The 25,076-nt window shown below is 49.6% G+C and overlaps 1 protein-coding gene across 4 annotated transcripts; it reads left to right on the top strand.

The window, feature by feature from the left end:
* Positions 1-7,900: 7,900 nt before the first annotated feature.
* On the top strand, positions 7,901-24,876 carry LOC105044916 (uncharacterized). 4 transcript variants are annotated; one of them, XM_010923033.4, is made up of 4 exons: positions 7,901-8,156; positions 8,303-8,522; positions 22,009-23,310; positions 24,378-24,876. In XM_010923033.4, the coding sequence occupies exons 2-4, from the start codon at positions 8,340-8,342 to the stop codon at positions 24,603-24,605; spliced, it is 1,713 nt and encodes a 570-aa protein (XP_010921335.1). In that variant the 5' UTR covers positions 7,901-8,156; positions 8,303-8,339; the 3' UTR covers positions 24,606-24,876. The 4 variants fall into 4 exon arrangements, with proteins under 4 accessions (XP_010921335.1, XP_029122392.1, XP_029122390.1 ...); XM_029266559.2 differs by having other exon boundaries at positions 7,929-8,156; positions 8,298-8,522; XM_029266557.2 differs by having other exon boundaries at positions 7,929-8,156; positions 8,260-8,522.
* Positions 24,877-25,076: the final 200 nt, after the last annotated feature.

Raw genomic sequence — 25,076 nt, 5'->3', positions numbered from 1 at the left:
CTTTGATGACGGCATCAAGTGACCGACCCCTAGTCAGTTAATTCTTCATCAGACATCCTTTCAGCCTCACGGTCAACTCACAATCGAAAAACTACTGATCCCTGAGCATCATAATCTAAAATCAATAGTTTGCCCAACGACAGCTGGCGCATGATAATTCCACCCCTAGTGGTTCTATGCGCCATCGACTCCAGGCGTCCCGACGCCACACAGAACCTCACGCCAACGAGGGGCATATAATCCGGATCGAAAAAAAAAAAACAAGCTTCAAAAGTCCTACATAAAACTTTCAAAGCAAGAGGCTCTTAATCCCTTACCCGTCATTTCGCCTTCTTTCCTTTTGATAGGACCACAGGCTCTTGAGCGCTCAGATCAAGGCTTCAGACCGAAATCAAAAATGAGACTGCAATGGAGATCAAACTTAGGTCGCCGACTCTCCAAAGTAGATCTCTAGAGTTCAACTTCTCAAAGCTAAGCTTCTGAAGAAACAAATCGGCTAAAACAGGATAATACAACTCTAATATTTCATACTTTAAAAAAAAGATCAAGAGCCTGTAATAAATATCAAGAGTCACTTTTTGTAAAAAAAAGATAATTATCAAAAATTCCTCCTGAGTCCCTCAAGCTTGTCGTTGAGTTATACAAGCATGACAACATAGTAAAATATTTTTCAACCAATTTGATACAACAAAATCAGCTTCAAAACCCGGTTACGTTAGGCATATTGTTATCCTTATTACAGATCCCATCCCCACTGCTAAGCCAAAATCAAATAGCAGGTATTATTTCATTACATTGCTTTATAGCATACAAAATCAGGTCAGTTATTTGATCAACCATGTACCAATTCAATCCATCCATTTCTCCAGCAACCAAATTCATACCATCCCAAGCTTCTGAGCGACGAATCATATCATAATTGGTCCACAACTAGTCGAGGATTCGGTCCAGTTCCCATTCTCAAACCGTTACTGCTCATTTTCTACGACCATCTCTTCAAATTAAACCAAGAGAAATTGTTATGGGGCAACGGCCATTGCCCAAAAAGCTACTCGGATCACCATGATGCACGTGCGACAAAACGTGATGGAACCAACTACAATGTATCGCAAGATTCTCCCATGTCACACGATAGGAAGACTATTATCAACTTTGGAACCAACTGCTGGGACAAGATATCAATCCTGCCTTATACATGGGATAAATGGCAAACCAGGATTACTTAGTTTAATGGTCATCTGGGTGACCTAGGGATGGTTGCAAAATGCGCCAATTGGTAGTACAATGATATTCGAAATTTTGGAAATAATAGTCATCGCATTTAGATTCTACGCGTGTTGGGTTACTAAGAGCTTAAACAGCAGGATTTAAGAGGTTCATAATGGAATTCTAAGCATATAGAAGGGTTAAGATTTTGAATGGGGGGGAAGTCAAGGAGCCGTTGAAGTTTACATGGGCAATAAAAAGGGAGTTCCTAAAACATTTCATGTCAAATATACTTACAAATCAATATATACTCTTGCTGAAAAATGTGACAATTACATAAAATGAATGGTGCACGAACTTATACTCCAACAATGTAGGTTATTTTTCTTTTATTAGCAATCCCAGGTTTCTATTTGTTTATATTTTGTAAACCTTCATAGCTATTGATCCTATTTCTAGTTATATTTTTTAATATTTTAAAAATATTTTCCAACCCTAGTCATGTTGATTGGGTTCTTTACTAGACAACAATTTTTGGTATATAAATCTATATTAATACAAAACCAACCAAAGAACCAAGTAATAGCAAACACATTAAAAAGTGGATAGGTATTGCTAATTTGACAATTTAGCCAACTAGAGGATGATTGGGGTTTAGCAATACCACAACTGGCTCTATGTTGTCCCACTTATATTATTGAAATGCCTAAAAACCTCTTTACTAGGAAAAAATAACAAGAAAATTTTGCAAGTACTTCTGTCTTTTGTTAGAATAAAAGTTTTTTTTTCTCCCAAATAAGTTATGGGTAATGTTGGGTATAAAATACTCCCCAGTCGAAGTTCGTGACAAGAGTGACCCTCCGGAGATCTAACCAACTTCCGACCTCCGACAACGTCTCTTCAAACCTCCCAGGCAGCCGAGCCTCCGCAGCACTCTCAAGTTTTGCCGACGAACAGGACCCCGCCAGCATCGACCGGATTCTTCGCGACGTCCGAACTCCTACGGGAGCCGGACCTCGTCCCCAACTCCGGCTGCAGGAAGACTTCATCCGGACTCCTACGGGAGCCGGACTTCGCCCCCGACGCCAATTGCAAGTGAACTGCGTCCGAACTCCTACGGGAGCCGGACTTCGTCCCCGGCTTCTACTACAGGTAAACTTCATCCGGACTCCTACGGGAGCCGGACTTCACCCACAACTCCAATTGCAGGTAGACTTCGTCCGGACTCCTACGAGAGCCGGACTTCGCCCCTGACTTTGGCTGCAGACAGACTTCGCCCGGGCTCCTACGGGAGCCGGACTCCGCCCACGACTACAATTGCAGACTGACTTCGTCCGGACTCCTACGAGAGCCGAACTCCGCCCACGACTTCACCTGCAGACCTCGTCCGGACTCCTACAGGAGCCGGGCTCCGCCCACGACTTCACTTACAGGTAAACTTCGTCCGGACTCCTACGGGAGCCGGACTTCACCCACAATCCAATTGCAGGTAGACTTCGTCCGGACTCCTACGGGAGCCAGACTTCGCCCCTGACTTTGGTTGCAGGCAGACTTCGCCCGGGCTCCTACGGGAGCCGGGCTCAGCCCACGACTACAATTGCAGGCAGACTTCGTCCGGACTCCTACGGGAGCCGGACTCCGCCCACGACTTCACCTGCAGACCTCGTCCGGACTCCTACGGGAGCCGGGCTCCGCCCACGACTTCACTTACAGGTAAACTTCGTCCGGACTCCTATGGGAGCCGGACTTCGCCCCTGACTTTGGCTGCAGGCAGACTTCGCCCGGGCTCCTACGGGAGCCGGACTCCGCCCACGACTACAATTGCAGGCAGACTTCGTCCGGACTCCTACGGGAGCCGGACTCCGCCCATGACTTCACCTGCAGACCTCGTCCGGACTCCTACGGGAGCCGAACTCCGCCCACGACTTCACCTGCAGACCTCATCCGGACTCCTACGGGAGCCGGGCTCTGCCCACGACTTCACTTACAGGTAAACTTCGTCCGGACTCCTACGGGAGCCGGACTTCACCCACAACTCCAATTGCAGGTAGACTTCGTCCGGACTCCTACGGGAGCCGGACTCCGCCCATGACTACAATTGCAGGCAGACTTCGTCCGGACTCCTACGGGAGCCGGACTCCGCCCACGACTTCACCTGCAGACCTCGTCCGGACTACTACGGGAGCTGGACTCCGCCCACGACTTCACCTGCAGACCTCGTCCGGACTCCTACGGGAGTCGGGCTCCGCCTACGACTTCACTTACAGGTAAACTTCGTCCGGACTCCTACGGGAGCCAGACTTCATCTACAACTCCAATTGCAGGTAGACTTCGTCCGGACTCCTACGGGAGCCGGACTTCGCCCCTGACTTTGGCTGCAGGCAGACTTCGTCCGGGCTCCTACGGGAGCCGGGCTCCGCCCACGACTACAATTGCAGGCAGACTTCGTCCGGACTCCTACGGGAGCCGGACTCCACCCACGACTTCACCTGCAGACCTCGTCCGGACTCCTACGAGAGCCGGGCTCCGCCCATGACTTCACTTACAGGTAAACTTCGTCCGGACTCCTACAGAAGCCAGACTTCGCCCCTGACTTTGGCTGCAGGCAGACTTCGCCCGGGCTCCTACGGGAGCCGGACTCCGCCCACGACTACAATTGCAGGCAGACTTCGTCCGGACTCCTACGGGAGCCGGACTCCGCCCACGACTTCACCTGCAGACCTCATCCGGACTCCTACAGGAGCCGGACTCCGCCCACGACTTCACTTGCAGACCTCGTCTGGACTCCTACGGAAATCGGGCTCCGCCCACGACTTCACTTACAAATAAACTTCGTCCGGACTCCTACGGGAGCCGGACTTCACCCACAACTCCAATTGCAGGTAGACTTCGTCCGGACTCCTACGGGAGCCGGACTCCGCCCACGGCTACAATTGCAGGCAGACTTCGTCTGGACTCCTATGAGAGCCGGACTCCGCCCACGACTTCACTTGCAGACCTCATCCGGACTCCTACGGGAGCCCGACTCCGCCCACGACTTCACCTGCAGACCTCGTCCGGACTCCTACGGGAGCCGGGCTTCGCCCACGACTTCACTTACAGGTAAACTTCGTCCGGACTCCTACGGGAGCCAGACTTCACCCACAACTCCAATTGCAGGTAGACTTCGTTCGGACTCCTACGGGAGCCGGACTTCGCCCCTGACTTTGGCTGCAGGCAGACTTCGCCCGGGCTCCTACGGGAGCCGGGCTCCGCCCACGACTACAATTGCAGGCAGACTTCGTCCGGACTCCTACGGGAGCCGGACTCCGCCCACGACTTCACCTGCAGACCTCGTCCGGACTCCTACGGGAGCCGGGCTCCGCCCACGACTTCACTTACAGGTAAACTTCGTCCGGACTCCTACAGAAGCCGGACTTCGCCCCTGACTTTGGCTGCAGGCAGACTTCGCCCGGGCTCCTACGGCAGCCGGACTCCGCCCACGACTACAATTGCAGGCAGACTTCGTCCGGACTCCTACGGGAGCCGGACTCCACCCACGACTTCACCTGCAGACCTCATCCGGACTCCGCCCACGACTTCACTTGCAGACCTCGTCTGGACTCCTACGGGAGCCGGGCTCCGCCCACGACTTCACTTACAAATAAATTTCGTCCGGACTCCTACGGGAGCCGGACTTCACCCACAACTCCAATTGCAGGTAGACTTCGTCCGGACTCCTACGGGAGCCGGACTCCACCCACGACTACAATTGCAGGCAGACTTCGTCCGGACTCCTATGAGAGTCAGACTCCGCCCACGACTTCACTTGCAGACCTCATCCGGACTCCTACGGGAGCCAGACTCCGCCCACGACTTCACCTGCAGACCTCATCCGGACTCCTACGGGAGCCGGGCTCCGCCCACGACTTCACTTACAGGTAAACTTCGTCCGGACTCCTACGGGAGCCGGACTTCACCCACAACTCCAATTGCAGGTAGACTTCGTTCGGACTCCTACGGGAGCCGGACTTCGCCCCTGACTTTGGCTGCAGGCAGACTTCGCCCGGGCTCCTACGGGAGCCGGACTCCGCCCACGACTACAATTGCAGGCAGACTTCGTCCGGACTCCTACGGGAGTCGGACTCCGCCCACGACTTCACCTGCAGACCTCGTCCGGACTCCTACGGGAGCCGGGCTCCGCCCACGACTTCACTTACAGATAAACTTCGTCCGAACTCCTACGGGAGCCGGACTTCACCCACAACTCCAATTGCAGGTAGACTTCGTCCGGACTCCTACGGGAGTCGGACTTCGCTCCTGATTTTGGCTGCAGGTAGATTTCGCCCGGGCTCCTACGGGAGCCGGGCTCCGCCCACGACTACAATTGCAGGCAGACTTCGTCCGGACTCCTACGGGAGCCGGACTCCGCCCACGACTTCACCTGCAGACCTCGTCCGGACTCCTACGGGAGCCGGGCTCCGCCCACGACTTCACTTACAGGTAAACTTCGTCCGGACTCCTACGGGAGCCGGACTTCGCCCCTGACTTTGGTTGTAGGTAGACTTCGCCCGGGCTCCTACGGGAGTCAGATCTCGTCTCCGACTCTAGCTACGAGAAGACTCCTCCCGGACTCCTACGGTAGCCGGGCTTCGTCCCTGACTTCGACCGCTGATAAACTTCGTCCGGACTCCTACGGGAGCCGGACTTCGCCTCTGAATTTAATTGCAGGTAGACTTCGCCCAGACTCCTACGGGAGCCAGATCTCGTCTCCGACTCCGACCGCAAGAAGACTCCGCCCGGACTCCTACGGGAGCCAGATCTCGTCTCCGACTCCAGTTGCGGGAAGACTCCGTCCGGACTCCCACGGGAGCCGGACCTCGTCCCCGACTTCGATTGAAGGAAAACTTCGTCCGGACTCCTACGGGAGCCGGACTCCGAGCTCCTCTCAGACGGGTAGCTAACCATCTCTCTCTGCCAGACACTCCAGCCGAACTTCGGCCGACAGGCCTGGACCCCCTGGCGGGCCGCAGTAACGGCCACGACTCTGCTCCACTTTCTGCGACGGATTTCGCGCGGCTCCATCACTCCCTGACAGACCACAGCAACGGCCACGACTCTGCTCCACTTTCTGCGACGGATTCTGCGCGGCCCCATCACTCCCTGGTGGGCCGCAGTAACGGCCACGACTCTGCTCCACTTCCTGCGACGGATTTTGCGCGGCTCCATCACTCCCTGACAGACCGCAATAATGGCCACGATCCTGCTCCACTTCCTGCGATGGATACCGCGCGATTCTTCCATCCTCTGGTAAGTCGCGACAACGGACGCCGCTCCACTCTCCGCGACAGGCTTCACGTGGCATGTTCCGGTGATAGCCACGATTCCACTCCACTACTCTTTGCAACAAACTCCTCCTGACTCTGGACAGCCCACTGCCAGACGGTTACAGACATTGCTATCAGTCTGTTGCTCCCTCCGCCTATAAAAAGGGATCCCAGATACGTTATTCTCTAAGCTCTCATTTTTATCTAGAAACTCTGCTAAAATTTTCGTTCGAGCACTCCATTCTTGTTGAGGCAGAGAACTGACTTGAGCGTCGGAGGGTCTTGCCGGAGTAACCCCACCTCTGGTTTAGACTTCTTTTGCAGGTCCCAGCGGCGACCGCGACTCCCTCGACTCCAGCTTCTCCGACGCAGATGGATTTTTGCACCAACAGATAATATTTCACAAGCACAATTAACAATAACAAATAGTAATCCAATAGAAGTAAAAAAATCAAATAACAAAAAGAATGAAACAGATTAAATTTTTATGTAAAAAATTCTTCAAAAAGAAAAATCATGAAGTACAAGTAATCAATGATATGAAGAGTACAAAAGGTTCCCAACAATAAGATAATGCAAGAGCATAAAAAAATTTTTATAAAAAAATATCAACAAACTTTCAACTTACAAAATTTGTAGATAAATCCGAAAAGAAACAAATCTCGAATTTTCGAGAAGCATTAAATACTCTTGTAGATGAGATGAGTGAAGAGAATCAAATTCTTATGTCTGAAACTTCAATCCAAAAAGAACCCTGTATGAAAAATTCTTATTGTGTATAGAAAAAATAAAGTTACTTCTTTTCTATCTTTTTCCCCTTCATTTTATTTTTCTTCTTAGACTATTATTTAAAAATATATATTTTATTAATAAGACTCATGCCCAATATCTATTAGTATGGTGTGAACCACTCTACATGAGACTAGTCCAAAAATATAAATAGTAAGTCTAACATCTTTTCATCCAAATATAATCTCCGTATCATAAGGTATATTATAGTACGATATAATCATAATTTCATAAAATGAGTATAAAAATAATTTATTAAAAAAAAAAATCATAGCATATAATATCATCTTATAGGAGAAGTACCTTATAATACAATGTAATCATGCATCCTGAGATAAGGACAGAAATAGTGCATCCAAATAATTTTTTTTTTTTAAAAAAAGAAAAACTCATTTCACATTATCCCATCTCATACCGACAACGGCGTTACCCAGGTTACCCAATGTAAGGTATCAACGTAATCTTGATTCATAAGATGAGGATAAAAATAATATTTCAGAAAAAAAGACCGTTCTGCAATTTTCCGATCTTTTACGGCTGAAGGAAAACTTCTGATATATTATCCCCATCGTATTCTGGAATTACCCATGTGGGATGACCAGGCCTTTGCTCCGACCCGCCACCCCCCGTTTCAAGACCCGGCCAGGCTGGCTGAACCGGCTCATCGCTCGATCGTCGAAAGACCCAATCGATAAAGTCTGGTCATCGATGGGCACACGGCAAACGCGTTCATTCTTTCTCCAGAGGCTTCGATATTTTTCCGTCGGCGGGCGGAGGAGAAAAGTGTCTGTTCCTGCTGCTTGGCTTCCTTTTCCTCCACGAAATCAAACAAACCACCGGTCGCCTCCCTTTCCGGTACGTATAAATATATGTCATAGCATTCATTCATGCAACAAGCAAGATTGCCTATCGACTCTAGGTTGGATTTGATTTGATTGGTTTGGATTGATCACTGGAGGAGCCTTGCCTCGCTGATCGGTCTCTTTGGCTTATAAGCGTAGAAATATACTGCAGAGGTGATCGATCGACTGATCGACGATGGATTTCGAGCTGCGAGCGGCGCGGGAGAAGCTGGAGAGGGATCAGAGGGAGCGGAAGGAGAGGGCCAAGGCCCGACTGGAGAGGGAGAGGAGGGCCAAGGCCGAGGCCGCCCGTCAGCGCGAAGCCGTCGAGGCTGCCCAGAGGGCCAAACGCCTCGACGCCGAACGTGCTCGTCTCGAGGTCATCCATCCATCCATCTTTTCTTCTTCCTTTATTATGTTCTTGATTCATACGGTTTTGCTATTGCTAGAATAGAGAAGAGATTTTTTCCTTTTGGAGCGGGGATTCTCTCAGATGATGCTATCCTGATTCACTTCATAAACTTTGTGACCTAGGGCACTAGTTCTAAAATTATTTCTCATGGAGATGAGTTGATTGCAAGTGAGAGGATATACTTCAAATTAGATACATTTTTTGCAGGGAAGATTCAGACCATCTAGGGTTAGATCAGTGCCAGAAGAGGTTATCCGATCCAGTGCACTTTGTCTTGGTAATCTTAATATCACCTGGAATTTGCCAAGACATCCATAGAAGCTCTTTGTGGCACCCCAATTGATACCTGGTTGGCTCGTCGTATTCCAAAAAGGATGGTCTGAACCTGACCTAGTTGGGTTGCTCGCATATAAAAGTTGCCTAGGCAATTGGATCCTAAACTGATGGACTTGTCTAAACCTAGGCAGTCATCTCGGTAGCCTGATCATCAAATCTTTTAAGACAATAATACCTTCTTTCTATCTGATATCTGTGATGATGATTAATCATTAAACATCTGATTCGACAAAAATCTTTGGAATTTTGTGATAAAAGCTTTTGGGACTTTGAGTTGATAATTTCTACTGCATTCTTGCATTCATCATATCTTCTACCTGTTCCCCTACCTCTTCCTTATATTTTTCCTTCTGATCCACTTTTCATCATTCCACCAATTAAACTTAGCACACACAATCTCTTTGTCAAAGTTGATATTGATATTAGAAATTCGTTTAGGTTATTGCTGGCTTTGGCCATCGTGTCCTTCCAATATTAGACCTGATAAGAAAAAGAGGAACTGAGCTATTCAACCAGCGTTTCTGCAATTGTCTACTATTGAAGTCAGTATCTTGGTGCATATAGACTTGGGAGGGCTATTGAAAATATTCAAAATCATGTTGCAAGAACAAGTAAAGCAACATGTGGAGAAGCGGAGTCACAAGTAAACCAACACTGCACACCCCCCCCCCCTCCCGAAAGGAAAAAAAAAGGTGGAGCAGATGGCAGTGTAAATAAAACGAATGAGAGATTGTTGGAGGTGGTTATCGTCATATTTTTGCTGAGATTAATGCTATGAGTGCTGCTTTCATGCACACAAAAAGTCCATTCTGCCCCATGGCATGGGGAGATTGATGTCTCTCATGGGAATTAGTGCCACACATAGATGTTGGTAGAGTTTGAAGTTACTAGATTAGCACTAGTAAACAGAGCAACTTTTCTTGTGCACAAAATGGGTGCCCGGAGCATTTCTATTTTATTGGTAACCAAAAATACTAAATTAGCAAACTTTCAGGATAGTTATAGGAGCACGAATTCCTGTTTATGGAGATTGAGGTGACTAGGATAGCCTCTTCATCAGCACCACTCTTTTCAAGCCAGAAATTGAATATTCTACCATCATTCTTTGCCCACATTTCCTTTCACCTCTTCTTATTCTTGCTTACCTTTTCCTTGCTTATCAGCAAGCAAAGACATTTTTCCACACAGAGCTCTATTTTTTTTGCCCACCTTTCCATATGAAATATTGGTTTTTCCTACTTACCTCCTGGCCCTTTCCTAGGCTTTATATCCTACCTTCTAAATTCTACCTAGCCATTTAAGATATTTCCGGAAGTATAGATCTCTACAGCATTTTTTTCCTAAGGAGGGCACCAGGCTTAATACATTTTAGAATTACTTCTATCACCCACCTATACAAATTTATGCTGGAATTGACTTCATATGAGAGCTGCAATGTTGCATAGAGAGAAATACAAGAATTGGATTCAAACATGTATCCAAGTGTTTGGCTTAGCAAGAGGAAAAAAGAGAGGTATGGGGGATATGTAGGATAACATATAAATTTGACTAAATTATTTGTTTATACCTTTAAATATTATCTGTTTAAAGTTTTAAACATTACAAAGAAAATATTAAAAAGATATTGTTTGTTAAGATCTTTCAATATAGACATTGCTTATTCAAACTTCTCAATTAACTCAAGGATATTGTCAAAACAATATTTTGCAAAGTTGTTTCGATACCTACATCCTTAAGAAATCTCAAAAAAAGAACAACTACTCTCTTCCAACCGACTCATTGTTGACAGAGTTGTAACTCTCTTCCAATCTTTAAAGGTGGCTGCCAAAGAACTTCATAAGCATCCAAGTACCCAATGCATACAGATTCAAATACGTATCCGACACAGATTTTGGGAGATGGATTGATGAGCTGTTGATTCCTGCATTCTTATTTCTATATAATCAAACAAACATACAGGTCATCAATTTGTATATATGCAATTGGAGCCCACTGGACTAATATATAATCAATCATCAAGTTTGTTGGTGCAAAAATCTGCCTGCGCCGGAGAAGCTGGAGTCGGGAAAGCCGCGGTCGCCGCCGGGACCTGCAAAGGAAGTCTAAACCGGAGGTGGGGTTGCTCCGGCAAGACCCTCCGACGCTCAAGTCAGTTCTCTGCCTCAACAAGAATGGAGTGCTCGAACGGAGAATTTAGCAGAGTTTTGAGATGAGAAATGAGCTTAGAGAATAACGTATCTGGGTCCCCCTTTTATAGGCGGAGGAGGCAACGGATTGATGGCGACGTTTGTAACCGTCTGGTAGTGGGCCGCCCATGGTCAGAGGAATTGATTGCGAAGGATAGTGGGGTAGACACGTGGCTATTGTTACAGCCTACCACGTAGAGCCAGTTGCAGGTAGTGGAGCGGCGTCCGTGCTAGCTGTCAGAGAGTAGTGGAGTCGCGCAGCACCTGCCGCAGGGAGTGGAGCAGAATCGTGGCCGTTGACACAGCCTGTCAGAGAGTAATGGGTCCGCCGCAGGGGGTGACGGAGCCGCGCGGAATCCGCTACAGGAAGTGGAACAGTATCATGGTTGTTATTGTGACCTGCAAGGGGGTGCGGACCTGTTGATTGAAGCTTGGCAGCGGTCGGAGTCCGGCCTCTGTAGAAGTCCGGGAGGGGTCCTCCTGTCGGTTGGGGTCGTGGGTGGAGCCCGACTTTCGTGGGAGTCCGGGCGGAACCCTCTCAGAGCTGAAGCTGCGGGCGGGGTCCGACTCCCGTAGGAGTCCGGGCGGAGTCCTCTGCAATCAAAGTTAAAGGTGAAGTCCGGCTCCCGTAGGAGTCCGGACGGAGCTTACCAGCAGTTGATACCGAGGCGGAGCCCGGCTCCCGTATGAGTCCGGGCGGAGCTGTTCTGCAGCTGATGTTGGAGGCGGAGCCCGGCCCCCGTAGGAGTCCGGGCGGAGCTGTTCTGCAGCTGATGTTGGAGGCGGAGCCCGGCCCCCGTAGGAGTCCGGGCGGAGCTGTTCTGCAGCTGATGTTGGAGGCGGAGCCCGGCTCCCGTAGGAGTCCGGGCGGAGCCGTCTGCAATCAAAGTTAAAGGTGAAGTCCGGCTCCCGTAGGAGTCCGGACGGAGCTTACCAGCAGTTGATACCGAGGCGGAGCCCGGCTCCCGTAGGAGTCCGGACGGAGCTGTTCTGCAGCTGATGTTGGAGGCGGAGCCCAGCTCCCGTAGGAGTCCGGGCGGAGCTGTTCTGCAGCTGATGTTGGAGGCGGAGCCTGGCCCCCGTAGGAGTCCGGGCGGAGCTGTTCTGCAGCTGATGTTGGAGGCGGAGCCCGGCTCCCGTAGGAGTCCGGGCGGAGCTGTTCTGCAGCTGATGTTGGAGGCGGAGCCCGGCTCCCGTAGGAGTCCGGGCGGAGCCGTCTGCAATCAAAGTTAAAGGTGAAGTCCGGCTCCCGTAGGAGTCCGGACGGAGCTTACCAGTAGTTGATACCGAGGCGGAGCCCGGCTCCCGTAGGAGTCCGGGCGGAGCTGTTCTGCAGCTGATGTTGGAGGCGGAGCCCGGCTCCCGTAGGAGTCCGGGCGGAGCCGTTCTGTTCCGTCGTCGATTCCGCTGGGGGTTTCGACTGTGGGTATTTTATACCCAACACTAGTCCCCCTACTTCCGAGTTTGAATTTCAAACGAAGGAAGTACAGAGAGAGAGATGGGTACAGCCGGAACCGTCCCTTCGAATCCTGCGCACTGCCGCCTCCAGATATTTTGGCATTTAATGTGTGTACGTCAGAGCCCGTTTTTCGGTGAAGGTGACCTGAAGAGTCTTTTCGGAACCTCCGTCGAAACGCGATCCCCAAGCGCCGTGCACGGGAATCTGCGAACGGTCAACCCTCGATAGCGATGAAGGGGATAAGCGCGACACGTGGCACGCACCAGTTGGCCCAGGAAGACTCGCCGCCATAACTGCGCCAGGATCCGTCGGCTATTTAAACCCCCTAGTCCTTTCACGGCTTCATCTTAGCGCCCTTCTTTCGCCTGAGAGCCTTGCTTCCCTCGCACCAGTCCTTGCCTTCCTCAGCCCCCCAATCCTTCTCTGAGGGTTTCCACACCATGTCCTCTACCCTGGAGGCTGTTCTTGAGGGGATTTTTAGGGCTTGGAGGAAGGTGAGGAGGAGAATGGCGTCCGGTGAGAATCTCCGTCGTTTTAAAGGGGGCTCGGGGAAGAATTCCTTCAACAACAGGGGTTTAGTAACGGGGGCTGTCGGTGAAGTTATTCTGCCCGCGAATTTCGGAGTAGCAAAGCGGGGTGATACCGGTCAAGAGGGCAGAGCTGCCGTCATAAGCTATGACGGGATCTTTGACGCCGTCGGGGCCGAGGGACCGGAGGCGGTCGGCGTCGACGGCGGGGCAGTGGAACTTGTTGCGGGGACGGTGGAAGTAGCGCATGCCGACCTTGCCGGAGCATTTTGGGTGGCGGCTGTTGTGGGGCATTCGGAGATGAGGCACATCTCTGGCGTCGCTACCGCCTCCGAGGTGACTCCGGTTCTTCTTGAAACAGGTCTTCGCTACTGCCGCCGTTGCCCTTACCGCCTTCGGAGATCTATCCCACCCTTTTCCCGCTAGGGTTGGGACTTCGGAGACAGAATGAGGCGAGATGGGACGAGAGCTGTTACACGCACTGGAGAACGCGACTGAGAAGGATAGAGACGGAGAGAGGAGTTCGTAGCTCGGAGCGGCCTCCGGTTCGTCCTGCCCGAACCGTGCTTGCGAGACTTGCGATGACGTGTATCTTCTTTTTCTTTTTTCCCTGACCCACCGGGTCCTGTAACGTATACTCCTGTTAAATGAAAAAGAGATTTTGTTACCTCGTCTGTATCTCGCATTAAATAGTTATCTGTCGAACTTCTTCATTTTCCTTTCCTCTTTCTTCCTTCTCTTCCTCTTTTCTTTTTCACGTCGTCCCAAGGTCATTGACGAACTCTTCTGTTCATGTGGGGTCGTCGTTTGCTGAGCTCCTTTTCGGCTTTTATGCCGTTCGAAGATACCCAATTGTCATTCCGTTGATGGTTGCAGGTTTGCTTGGGGCCCTTCGGGCCCGAGATTCCTCCTAGGGCTTGAATTCGGGGATTCGAGCTTCCGTTGCCTCCGTGCACTATTTGCTTTCCTTTTTTGCTTGGATTTTTCTCCGCTGAAGTCGGGGCTAAGTTCGGCTCCCTTGGTAGTCCGAACGGAGAAGCCCTCCTGAAGTTGGAGTAGCCCGGCTCTCGTAGGAGTCAGGGCAAAGTTTTCCTGCAATCAAAGTCATAGGCAAAGTCCGGCTTCCGTAGAAGTCCGGGCGGGGTTGTCCTGTAGCTGATGTCGGCGATGGAGCCTGGCTCCCATAGGAGTCCGGGTGAAGTCTTCCTTGGCGTCGCGGACGGAACCTGGCCCCCGTAGGAGTCCGGGTGGAATCTTTTTTGTCGTTGGAACCCGGCTCCCGTAGGAGTCCGGACCTTTCATTTTGCTCGAGCTGGCGTGAGGTCCTCCTCGCGTTACCAGCCTGGTTTGCGGGGGCGCTTTAGGGCGCTGTGGGGTCTCTCCCCCATCCGGTCTAAAAGAACCGGGTCTGCGAGTCAGGACGAGGTTCTCCTCCTGTTCCTGACACGGCTGTGGGGGCACATTGGGGCGTTGTAAGGCCTCTCTCCCCATCCGGTCTAAAAGAACCGGGTCTTCGAGTCAGGACGAGGTTCTCCTCCTGTTCCTGACACGACTGTGGGGGCACATTGGGGCGTTGTAAGGCCTCTCCCCCCATCCGGTCTAAAAGAACCGGGTCTTCGACTTTGTTCAAGTTAGGGCGAGGTTCTCCTCCTGTCCCTAACAGGGCTGCGGGGGCACATTAGGGCGTTGCGAGGCCTCTCCCTCCATCCGGTCTAAAAGAACCGGGTCTTCGACTTTGCTCAAGTTAGGGCGAGGTTCTCCTCCTGTCCCTAACAGGGCTGTGGGGGCACATATGGGCGTTGCGAGGCCTCTTCCCCCATCCGGTCTAAAAGAACCGGGCCTTCGACTTTGCTCAAGTTAGGGCAAGGTTCTCCTCCTGTCCCTAACAGGGCTGTGGGGGCACATATGGGCGTTGCGAGGCCTCTCCCCCCATCCGGTCTAAAAGAACCGGGCCTTCGACTTTATGAGGTTGCCCTACAGTTTGCTTGAATTGTCCCAAGACATATAGGCACGCATTTTTTGATTAAGACGAAATTACTGGTAGTACATCCGTAAGTTTTCTGAGCTCCACGGTCGCGGGAGGTCGGCTCCTCCGAGCTCCTTAAGGTAATAAGTTCCAGGCCGGACTACTTCCTTGACCTCGTAAGGTCCCTCCCAGTTTGGGGCAAGTTTCCCCTGGCCCTGTGGTTGCGAGACAGCAGCTCGTCGGAACACTAGATCTCCTGCTTTAAATGCCTTGTTCTTGACTCGGGCGTTGTAATATCGGACAACTTTCTGTCTGTAGGCTGCCATTCGAACCTGAGCAATCTCCCGCCTTTCTTCCAGCAGGTCGAGGTTGGCTCTGAGACTTTGTGCGTTTTGGGGTTCGTCGAATGCCACGACTCGTGCCGACGGGAGTTTAAGCTCGATCGGGATGACGGCTTCCGTACCAAAGGCTAAAGTAAAGGGAGTCTCCCCTGTAGGCAACCTCTGGGTGGTTCGATACGCCTATAGCACATGATAAAGTTCGTCCGCCCAAGTTCCTTTTGCTTTTTCGAGCCTTGTCTTAATCCCCTGCAAAAGGGTTCTGTTAGTTACCTCAGCTTCGCCGTTCGCCTGAGGATGGGCCACTGATGTGAAGTTGTGGGAGATGTTTAGATCTTCACAGAATTCAGCGAATCTGGCCCCCGCGAATTGCCGTCCATTATCAGTGATTAGGGTTCTAGGTAAACCGAACCTGCATACGATTGATTTCCAGACGAAGTCCTACACTTTCGCTTCTGTGATTTTTGCTAGTGGCTCGGCCTCGACCTATTTGGTGAAGTAGTCGATCGCTACAAGGAGAAACTTCCTTTGACCGGACGCCATGGGAAAGGGACCAAGAATATCCATCCCCCACTGTGCAAAAGGCCATGGGGCACTCAAGGGTGTGAGCTCGGTAGCAGGTTGTCTCTGGATGTTGGCGTATCTCTGGCATCGATCACACTTTTTGACATATTCGATCGAATCATGATGCATTGTTGGCCAGTAATACCCTTGGCGGAGTAGCTTGTGGGATAAAGATCTGGCACCCAAATGGTTTCCGCAAGCTCTCTCGTGTACTTCCCATAAAGCGTAGTTAGCTTCTGAGGGCCGGAGACACCTTAAGAGGGGCAAGGAGTATGATCTTTTGTACAATTTGCCCTCATAAAGGATGTACCGGGAGGCTTGATTTCGGAGCTTCCGGACCTCTTTCGCGTCCTGGGGGAGAATCCCATCTTTAAGATAGGTTGTCAGTGGGTCGACCCAGCTGGGCTCGTGGTCGATCTCCATTACGGACCGCGGTTCTTCCGTACTCGGATGTTTTAAAACTTCAAAGAGGACGCCTTTGGGCAATTCGGCCGGAGCCGATGTCGCCAGTTTGGAGAGAAGATCGGCTCTGGTATTCTCCGACCTTGGAATTTGCCTGATGTCGAAACTGCTAAAGGTAGGGGTGAACTCCTTCACTTTCTCAAGATATTTGGCCATGCTGTCCTCCCGTGCTTCATAGCTCCCGCTGACTTGCCCCACCACAAGTTGGGAGTCGCTGTGCACCCGGAGTTGACCTATTCCAAGCTCTTTGGCGACCCTTAATCCTGCAATCAGAGCTTCATATTCCGCTCCATTGTTTGTTGCGGGGAACTCGAAACGCAGAGCGTACTCCGCGACGACTCCCTCCGGGCTGACCAGGATCAGTCCTGCACCCGCGCCCGCCATGTTGGAAGATCCGTCCACATAGAGGGTCCAAAAGCAATCGGAGGGACTGGCTTCTTCGGTGGGGGAGTTCGGTCGAGTCTTCAGGTCGTCAGCTTTGCTTTGCTCAGGTTCGGCCTCCTCGGGGATGGTGCACTCTACTATGAAATCTGCCAATATTTGGACCTTTATTGCTGGTCTAGGTTTGTAGTTGATGTCGAATTCTGTGAGCTCGATTGCCCATTTTGCCATTCTTCCAGAGGTATCAGCTCGGTGCAAAACCGCCTTGATCGGTTGATCGGTGAGTAGCGTCACCGTGTGCCCTTGAAAGTAAGGTCGGAGTCTCCGAGCTGCAACCAACAAGGCGTAGGTCAGTTTTTCTAATTTAGTATATCTGGTCTCGGCGTCCCTCAGCGCACGGCTAATGTAGTAGACCGGCCGCTGGACTTTCATTTCTTCTTTAACAAGGACAGCTGCGAGGGCTGTGGGAGAGACTGCCAGGTACAAAAATAGTTCCTCCCCAGGTTCGGACTTCGCCAGCAGTGGGGGTGAGTTAAGGTAGCCTTTTAATTCTTCGAATGCCTGTTGGCATTCAGAGGTCCAACAGAAGTTCTTCGGCTGTTTGAGGGTTTGAAAGAAGGGCAAGCATCGTTCGGCCGACCTCGCGACAAAGCGATTAAGAGCCGCAATCCTTCCCGTGAGGCACTGAACCTCCTTGATCGACCTTGGGGCGGTCATATTTTGGATGGCGCGAATTTTCTCCGGATTGGCCTCAATCCCGCGCCCCGATACCATGAAGCCCATGAACTTTCCTGAGGTTACCCCAAAAGCACATTTAGTCGGGTTCAGCTTCATTTTATACTTTCGAAGAGCGCCAAAAGTTTCCTCGAGGTCGGCGACATGATCTCCGGAAGACCTGCTTTTTACAAGCATATCGTCCACGTAAACCTCCATATTTCGGCCGATCTGCTCTTTGAAGATTTTGTTCACCAGTCGTTGATAGGTGGCGCCCGCGTTCTTGAGGCCGAACGGCATGACCCTGTAGCAGTAAAGACTGCGATTAGTAATGAAAGCTGTCTTTTCTTCATCTTCCGATGCCATCCTAATCTGGTTATAGCCGGAGAACGCGTCCATAAAAGTTAGGAGTTCATGGCCTGAGGTAGCGTCCACCAGTTGGTCGATTCGGGGAAGGGGATAGCTGTCCTTTGGACAAGCCTTATTCAGCTTTTTGAAGTCGATACACATCCTCCACTTGTCGTTTGCTTTCTTGACCAAAACAACATTGGAGATTCACTCAGGATAATTGACTTCCTTAATGAATCCGGCCTTGAGAAGCTTATCCACTTCCTCGGCTATCGCCTTCTGCCTCTCTGGGGCATGACTCCGGATTTTTTCTTTTGTAGGCCGATGTTTAGGGTCGACCGCCAGATGATGTTCCATGACTTCTGTGTCGATCCCCGGCATATCCGTCGGGACCCATGCGAAAACGTCCGCATTCCTTCGGAGGAAATCTACGAGACGCGTCCGCACCTCCTCCCCCAGGTTGGAGCCAATCAACACCACATGCTCCGTGTTCCCATCATTCAAAGGGATTGGTATTAGGTCTTCGATAGGACCGCCCCTTTCTTCAGTGAGGTCATCGCGAGCATCCAATCCATCGACTGGACAGAGGTCCGCTTGATCGCTCCTTTGCAAGGCGATGTTGTAGCAATGTCTGGCCAGGGCTTGGTCTCCCCGGACTTCTCCGATCCCCTGGCCGGTGGGGAACTTCAATTTCAAATGATAGGTCGAAACAATAGCTCTGAGGGCATTGAGGCCGAGTCGGCCAAGGATTGCATTGTAGGCGGATGGCGCCTTTACCATCAGGAAATTCACCGAAGCTCTGGACTGCTTTGGATACTGGCCCGCGGTCACAGTTAGAGCTATCATTCCCTCCGTTGGAACGGCGTCACCGGTGAACCCTATCAAGGGGGAGCAAATCGGTCTCAGATGACCGCTAAGAGTGGTCATTCTTGAGAAGGCGTTGTAGAATAGGATGTCGGCCGAACTTCCGTTGTCGACGAGAATGCGACGGACGTCGTAGTTTGCTATGTTCAAGGAAACTACAACCGCGTCGTTATGAGGGAATTGGACTCCCTGGGCGTCTTCTTCAGTGAAGGCTATGGGTTCTTCAACTTTTTGCCGCTTGAGGGATGCAGCTGATGTGCTGATTGCCTCTCGCCGGGATTCCCCCGAGATGACGTTGACGGAATCCGGCAGAGACCGGTCATCCGGCCACCCTTTATCGGCGACCATAGCCGGAGGTAGTTGTGCAGAGACCTCGTGAGAGGGCATCAGATGAGGGAAGGAGGATTGGGCGCCGGAAAAGATGGCCGGAAGCGGGTCCGTTGAGCGCTCCTTTAAGAACAAGGGTGCTGCGAAGACACAGATCCTTCCTCTAGCGCCAATCCTGTTGGTGCAAAAATCTGCCTGCGCCGGAGAAGCTGGAGTCGGGGAAGCCGCGGTCGCCGCCGGGACCTGCAAAGGAAGTCTAAATCGGAGGTGGGGTTGCTCCGGCAAGACCTTCCGACGCTCAAGTCAGTTCTCTGCCTCAACAAGAATGGAGTGCTCGAACGGAGAATTTAGCAGAGTTTTGAGATGAGAAATGAGCTTAGAGAATAACGTATCTGGGTCCCCCTTTTATAGGCGGAGGAGGCAACGGATTGATGGCGACGTTTGTAACCGTCTGGTAGTGGGCCGCCCATGGTCAGAGGAATTGATTGCGAAGGATAGTGGGGTAGACACGTGGCTATTGTTACGGCCTACCACGTAGAGCCAGTTGCAGGTAGTGGAGCGGCGTCCGTGCTAGCTGTCAGAGAGTAGTGGAGTCGTGCAGCACCTGCCGCAGGGAGTGGAGCAGAATCGTGGCCGTTGACACAGCCTGTCAGAGAGTAATGGGTCCGCCGCAGGGGGTGATGGAGCCGTGCGGAATCCGCTACAGGAAGTGGAACAGGATCATGATTGTTATTGTGACCTGCAAGGGGGTACGGACCTGTTGATTGAAGCTTGGCAGCGGTCGGAGTCCGGCCTCTGTAGAAGTCCGGGAGGGGTCCTCCTGTCGGTTGGGGTCGTGGGTGGAGCCCGACTTCCGTGGGAGTCCGGGCGGAACCCTCTCAGAGCTGAAGCTACGGGCGGGGTCCGACTCCCGTAGGAGTCCAGGCGGAGTCCTCTGCAATCAAAGTTAAAGGTGAAGTCCGGCTCCCGTAGGAGTCCGGACGGAGCTTACCAGCAGTTGATACCGAGGCGGAGCCCGGCTCCTGTATGAGTCCGGGCGGAGCTGTTCTGCAGCTGATGTTGGAGGCGGAGCCCGGCTCCCGTAGGAGTCCGGGCGGAGCTGTTCTGCAGCTGATGTTGGAGGCGGAGCCCGGCCCCCGTAGGAGTCCGGGCGGAGCTGTTCTGCAGCTGATGTTGGAGGCGGAGCCCGGCTCCCGTAGGAGTCCGGGCGGAGCTGTTCTGCAGCTGATGTTGGAGGCGGAGCCCGGCTCCCGTAGGAGTCCGGGCGGAGCCGTCTGCAATCAAAGTTAAAGGTGAAGCCCGGCTCCCGTAGGAGTCCGGACGGAGCTTACCAGCAGTTGATACCGAGGCGGAGCCCGGCTTCCGTAGGAGTCCGGGCGGAGCTGTTCTGCAGCTGATGTTGGAGGCGGAGCCCGGCTCCCGTAGGAGTCCGGGCGGAGCTGTTCTGCAGCTGATGTTGGAGGCGGAGCCCGGCCCCCGTAGGAGTCCGGGCGGAGCTGTTCTGCAGCTGATGTTGGAGGCGAAGCCCGGCTCCCGTAGGAGTCCGGGCGGAGCTGTTCTGCAGCTGATGTTGGAGGCGGAGCCCGGCTCTCGTAGGAGTCCGGGCGGAGCCGTCTGCAATCAAAGTTAAAGGTGAAGTCCGGCTCCCGTAGGAGTCCGGACGGAGCTTACCAGCAGTTGATACCGAGGCGGAGCCCGGCTCCCGTAGGAGTCCGGGCGGAGCTGTTCTGCAGCTGATGTTGGAGGCGGAGCCCGGCTCCCGTAGGAGTCCGGGCGGAGCCGTTCTGTTCCGTCGTCGATTCCGCTGGGGGTTTCGGCTGTGGGTATTTTATACCCAACAAAGTTTATTAAGATGTAGACCTATAACCAGTAAACTCAGATCCATTGGTTCTGTTTGCCTCATGAATAAATTAGAAGAGATCTGAAAAAATCTGACTTATCAAGCTTCATTCTGGCAATAGCACTTTCACAACTAATCTAGGTGGCCTAGGACTAGGTTTTAGGGGCCTATCCAACCCGTGGTGCCCATTGCATCAGGGTGTCAAACCAAACATGATCTATCTGTAATTGGGTTCCTCTTGACTGCCCCAGACCTGACCTGATTATCATAAGCTTTCAATGAGACATGCTTTTTTTGTGGGAACTTGGCTGGTTGATGAATCGGGTTTAGAAATTGGGGCTTCTACTTTTAGGTACGTATTCCTCTTTAACCTGGATAAAACTATTGGACCAAAATGGTTGAATAGATTATTCAGCTTTTTTCTTTTGTTTCTGCCACCAACTTATTCCTCCTATTTGAATGGTCCAAATAAAACTATGCTGGAATCATACAGGGTTTAAGGATCTGAATTTGATTCATTAAGGTTTTGGAACTGAAGTAATTGGTTACTGTGATGAACTATGATCATGTTTGGATGACATTACCACATTATTGGGACTGTGTAATCCAGTGTAGAAGCTGGCTTTTTGAACGAGCTCTTTTCATCTAGTCTTTCTTTCTCCCTCCAGTATGTACATTTCTCACCACTAAGAAAGACCTTCATTGTTTAAGGATTTTAATCTTCTCAAGTTTTGCACCAATATGATGTGACTTGAGTGCTTGAGCTTGAAGTTTACTTGACTGGATGATTTAGCTTAATTATCAAATCCACTCCTAGTAGCTTATCTTATGCTCATGTGCTGTATCATCTTATCTCTGCATTTTCAGTGGCAATATACCAGTATCAGCATTGTTTACAATTACAAGTATATTTTTTGTGAAATACAAGAGTATATTACCTTTATTACTTTCTGGACTGGGAAATGCTAGCCCATGGACAAGTAATTCCGTGATAATTTGTTATCAAGGTGTTGCAGAATAATGTATATGACTTATTAGTCTTATTCAAGTGTATCATAATATCTTGACTTGTTGTTTGGTCTTGCAAATTATTACATTGGCTATGAAGTTTATTTGTCTTGCTCTTTGATTATCTTTGCAGGTGGATCAACAAACTGAAGAAAGTCTGCTTCTTGGGAAAGGAATTTTGTTTTCCAGAATTCTTGAAGCTCTTCCTTATAATGGATATGGAGATAAGATCAAACTGCCATCCTCCTGCTTCACAGAATTATCTGATCAAGGAGCCCTAGATAAAGGCCCCATGTACTTCAGGCTGTCAAAAATTGATGACTCGGGTCCTCCAGGTTCAGATGCTACTGCAAAACAAGAGTGTCAAACAACTCATTCAGGGGTTTTGGAATTTACTGCAAAAGAAGGTTCTGCCGAACTGCCACCCCATGTGTGGAGCAACTTGTTCGCTGGTGACAGTCCAGATGTTCCTCTAATTAAGGTGCATTATGTTAGCTTGCCCAAAGGAACTTATGCTAAGTTACAACCTGATGGGATGGGTTTCTCTGACATTCCTAACCACAAGGCTGTACTTGAAACAACACTCCGTAGACATGCAACCCTTTCTCAAGGTGATATCATCACAGTTAATTATGGAGAACTAAGCTACAAGCTAAGGATTCTTGAACTAAAACCTGCTTCTAGTGTATCTGTTCTAGATACAGATGTTGAAGTTGATATAGAAGGGTCTGACTCTGTTTTGGATAGCAACAAGAATCAGCATGTGCTCATGCCACTTGTTTTGGGTAAGGGTGAATCAGGAATTGTTGAAGAAGGGAAATTTAATTATTACAAGTTTTCTATTGATGACGCCATCAGTGAGAAAGTTGCAACTGGGTTTATGAATATTGAGGTAAAGATTGAGGCAGATACATCCAATGCAGATACCAATATTTATGTATCTAGGCATCCATTGGTATTCCCAACTCAGCATCGTCATGAATGGTCATCCCATGAGATGGGTTCCAAGGTTTTAATACTCAAGCCAAAGGATCCAGGCCTGGTTGCGGGTACATACAGTGTTGGTGTCTTTGGTTTCAAGGGTTTGGCGAAATATGACATTTCTGTGGCTGTGAAAGATAATATCAGGCAAAGGGTTGGAGAACATGCTAATTCTTCATCTCAAGTTGATGCTGACTCTGTAGAATGTCAGAACTGTAAACATTTTATATCCACCCGCAGCATCGTAATTCATGAAGCTTATTGTATCAGACACAATGTTCTTTGCAAACATGATGGCTGTGGAGTTGTCCTTAGGAAGGAAGAAGCAGCAGATCATGTACATTGTGGTAAATGCAGGCAAGCCTTCCAACAGGCGGAGATGGAGAAGCACATGAAGGTGTTTCATGAGCCACTTCATTGTCCTTGTGGAGTTGTCCTAGAGAAGGAAGAAATGGTAAGGAATTGCACCGTTGTTTCTTTGCAATGCTCTTCTCTGCTCTCTGTGTAACAATCATGCATGAGAATTTGCTACCTGAACTAGTTTCACATGGATTTTACTGCATGCTTAATTGCTGTATATTTATGTAGCATCATTCATGTTGAACTATATTGTTGAAAAATATCATTAGTTATGCTTAATTTTGCTGCTTTTTAGATGCTTCTAGTGCATATCATGCTAGTTACTAGTCAGATATCTACTCTTGGCTTCTTCACCTGCCACCCTGACTCCCCTCTTCCTCATGTTTTCCAAGTTCAAGAATACTGAGAGCTGAATCTGGCATTCCGCATAAATAGTGCAAGCATTTAACTATCTTCTGCTAGGCTTATTGTAATACATTGTATTCAGAAAGGTTTTATAATTATCTTTGACCGATGGAAGCATGTGAAGATGTAAATAGATCGTAAAATTTATTAGAAACCAGCAAGCCTGCCATAATGTCTGCTTATCCAACACATATTTGCAGGCTCTCTGGATCATCTATCACATCAGATGCTGCCTTGTGACTTTTTGGTAAAACTTGGTGTAATTTCTAGTTTCTAGATATGTTGGTCAGATGCCTTAGTTTCCATTTGGCGGGCTTGGGCCATGTCGATATCTTCTTTTCGATTATTTTAAAAAAGCATGTTAAGCCATGTCAAAAGATGGGCATTTGGTTGGGAGTTCTGAAAAGTAGGATCAGAAGTCCCCAAATTCGATTGCTAATATTCCTCTGAAGCCTGCATTATGTTCTCCTGATCAAAACTATTTCGTCTTTGCTGTAAATTTGCAAAGAAAGCTTTAATTTCTTGTTATTCTGTTTTCTGCAGCAAATAAGTTAGCCTTCAATTTGTCAATTTCCCTCTGAAATGTGCTGAACTGCTAGCTGTTCATGTTATCCTGTTTTGTTTTTTTTTTTTTTAATAATCTGATAGGAGCTCAATAGCATTCGTGAAATATAGGTGTATCATTTGTGATTCTTTAAATATAGTTACTTTGTTACCTGGAAATTAATGCAATCATTTGCTCATTCTTTGTGGCAGATCCAGCACCAGTCCTCAAACTGTCCTCTGCGATTGATTACATGTCGTTTCTGTGGTGACATGGTTCAAGCTGGGAATGAACCAGTGGATGCCAGGGATCGGCTCAGAGGACTGTCAGAACATGAAAGTATTTGTGGATCTAGAACGGCACCATGTGATTCATGTGGTCGTTCTGTCATGCTGAAGGAGATGGACATCCATGTGATTGCTGTGCATCAGAAGAGCTGACTGCTGTGCTGCTTTCTTTTGCTCAACAATCCTTTCAATTTAGTTGTTCTGGGGATTTTGGTGCTTTGAAGAGCAATCTGTTTTATATTTGCTTTGTATATGCCAGCTTACCTCCTTTTCCAGCAAATTGTGTTGAGTTACGGCATGAAAGTGCTGTCCAAAATACAATATTCATGGTTTTATATCGTTAGTGGCTTTGGCTTGTATCCCGAGTTTTCTTTTCTTGTGTGAACTTCAACAATAGAAGCTTTGACACATTTTCAGCTGGGAATTTCTTTTGCTAGAACAACAGTTACTCTTTTAACAATTAATGGCCTTCTTAATATATATATATATATACACACTAATTAAAGTTTGAATAGGTTTTTCACTTGCAAAAATCATGTCAAATACGCTAGGTAAAGCATATGCTGTATATGGGTTGTGACTTGATCTTCAGCCAGAAAAATTGTAAAAAATAGAGTACTAGCT

This window comes from Elaeis guineensis, chromosome 2, assembly GCF_000442705.2.
Source record: "Elaeis guineensis isolate ETL-2024a chromosome 2, EG11, whole genome shotgun sequence".
Taxonomy (NCBI): domain Eukaryota; kingdom Viridiplantae; phylum Streptophyta; class Magnoliopsida; order Arecales; family Arecaceae; genus Elaeis; species Elaeis guineensis.
This window is presented reverse-complemented; position numbering and strand designations above follow the sequence as displayed.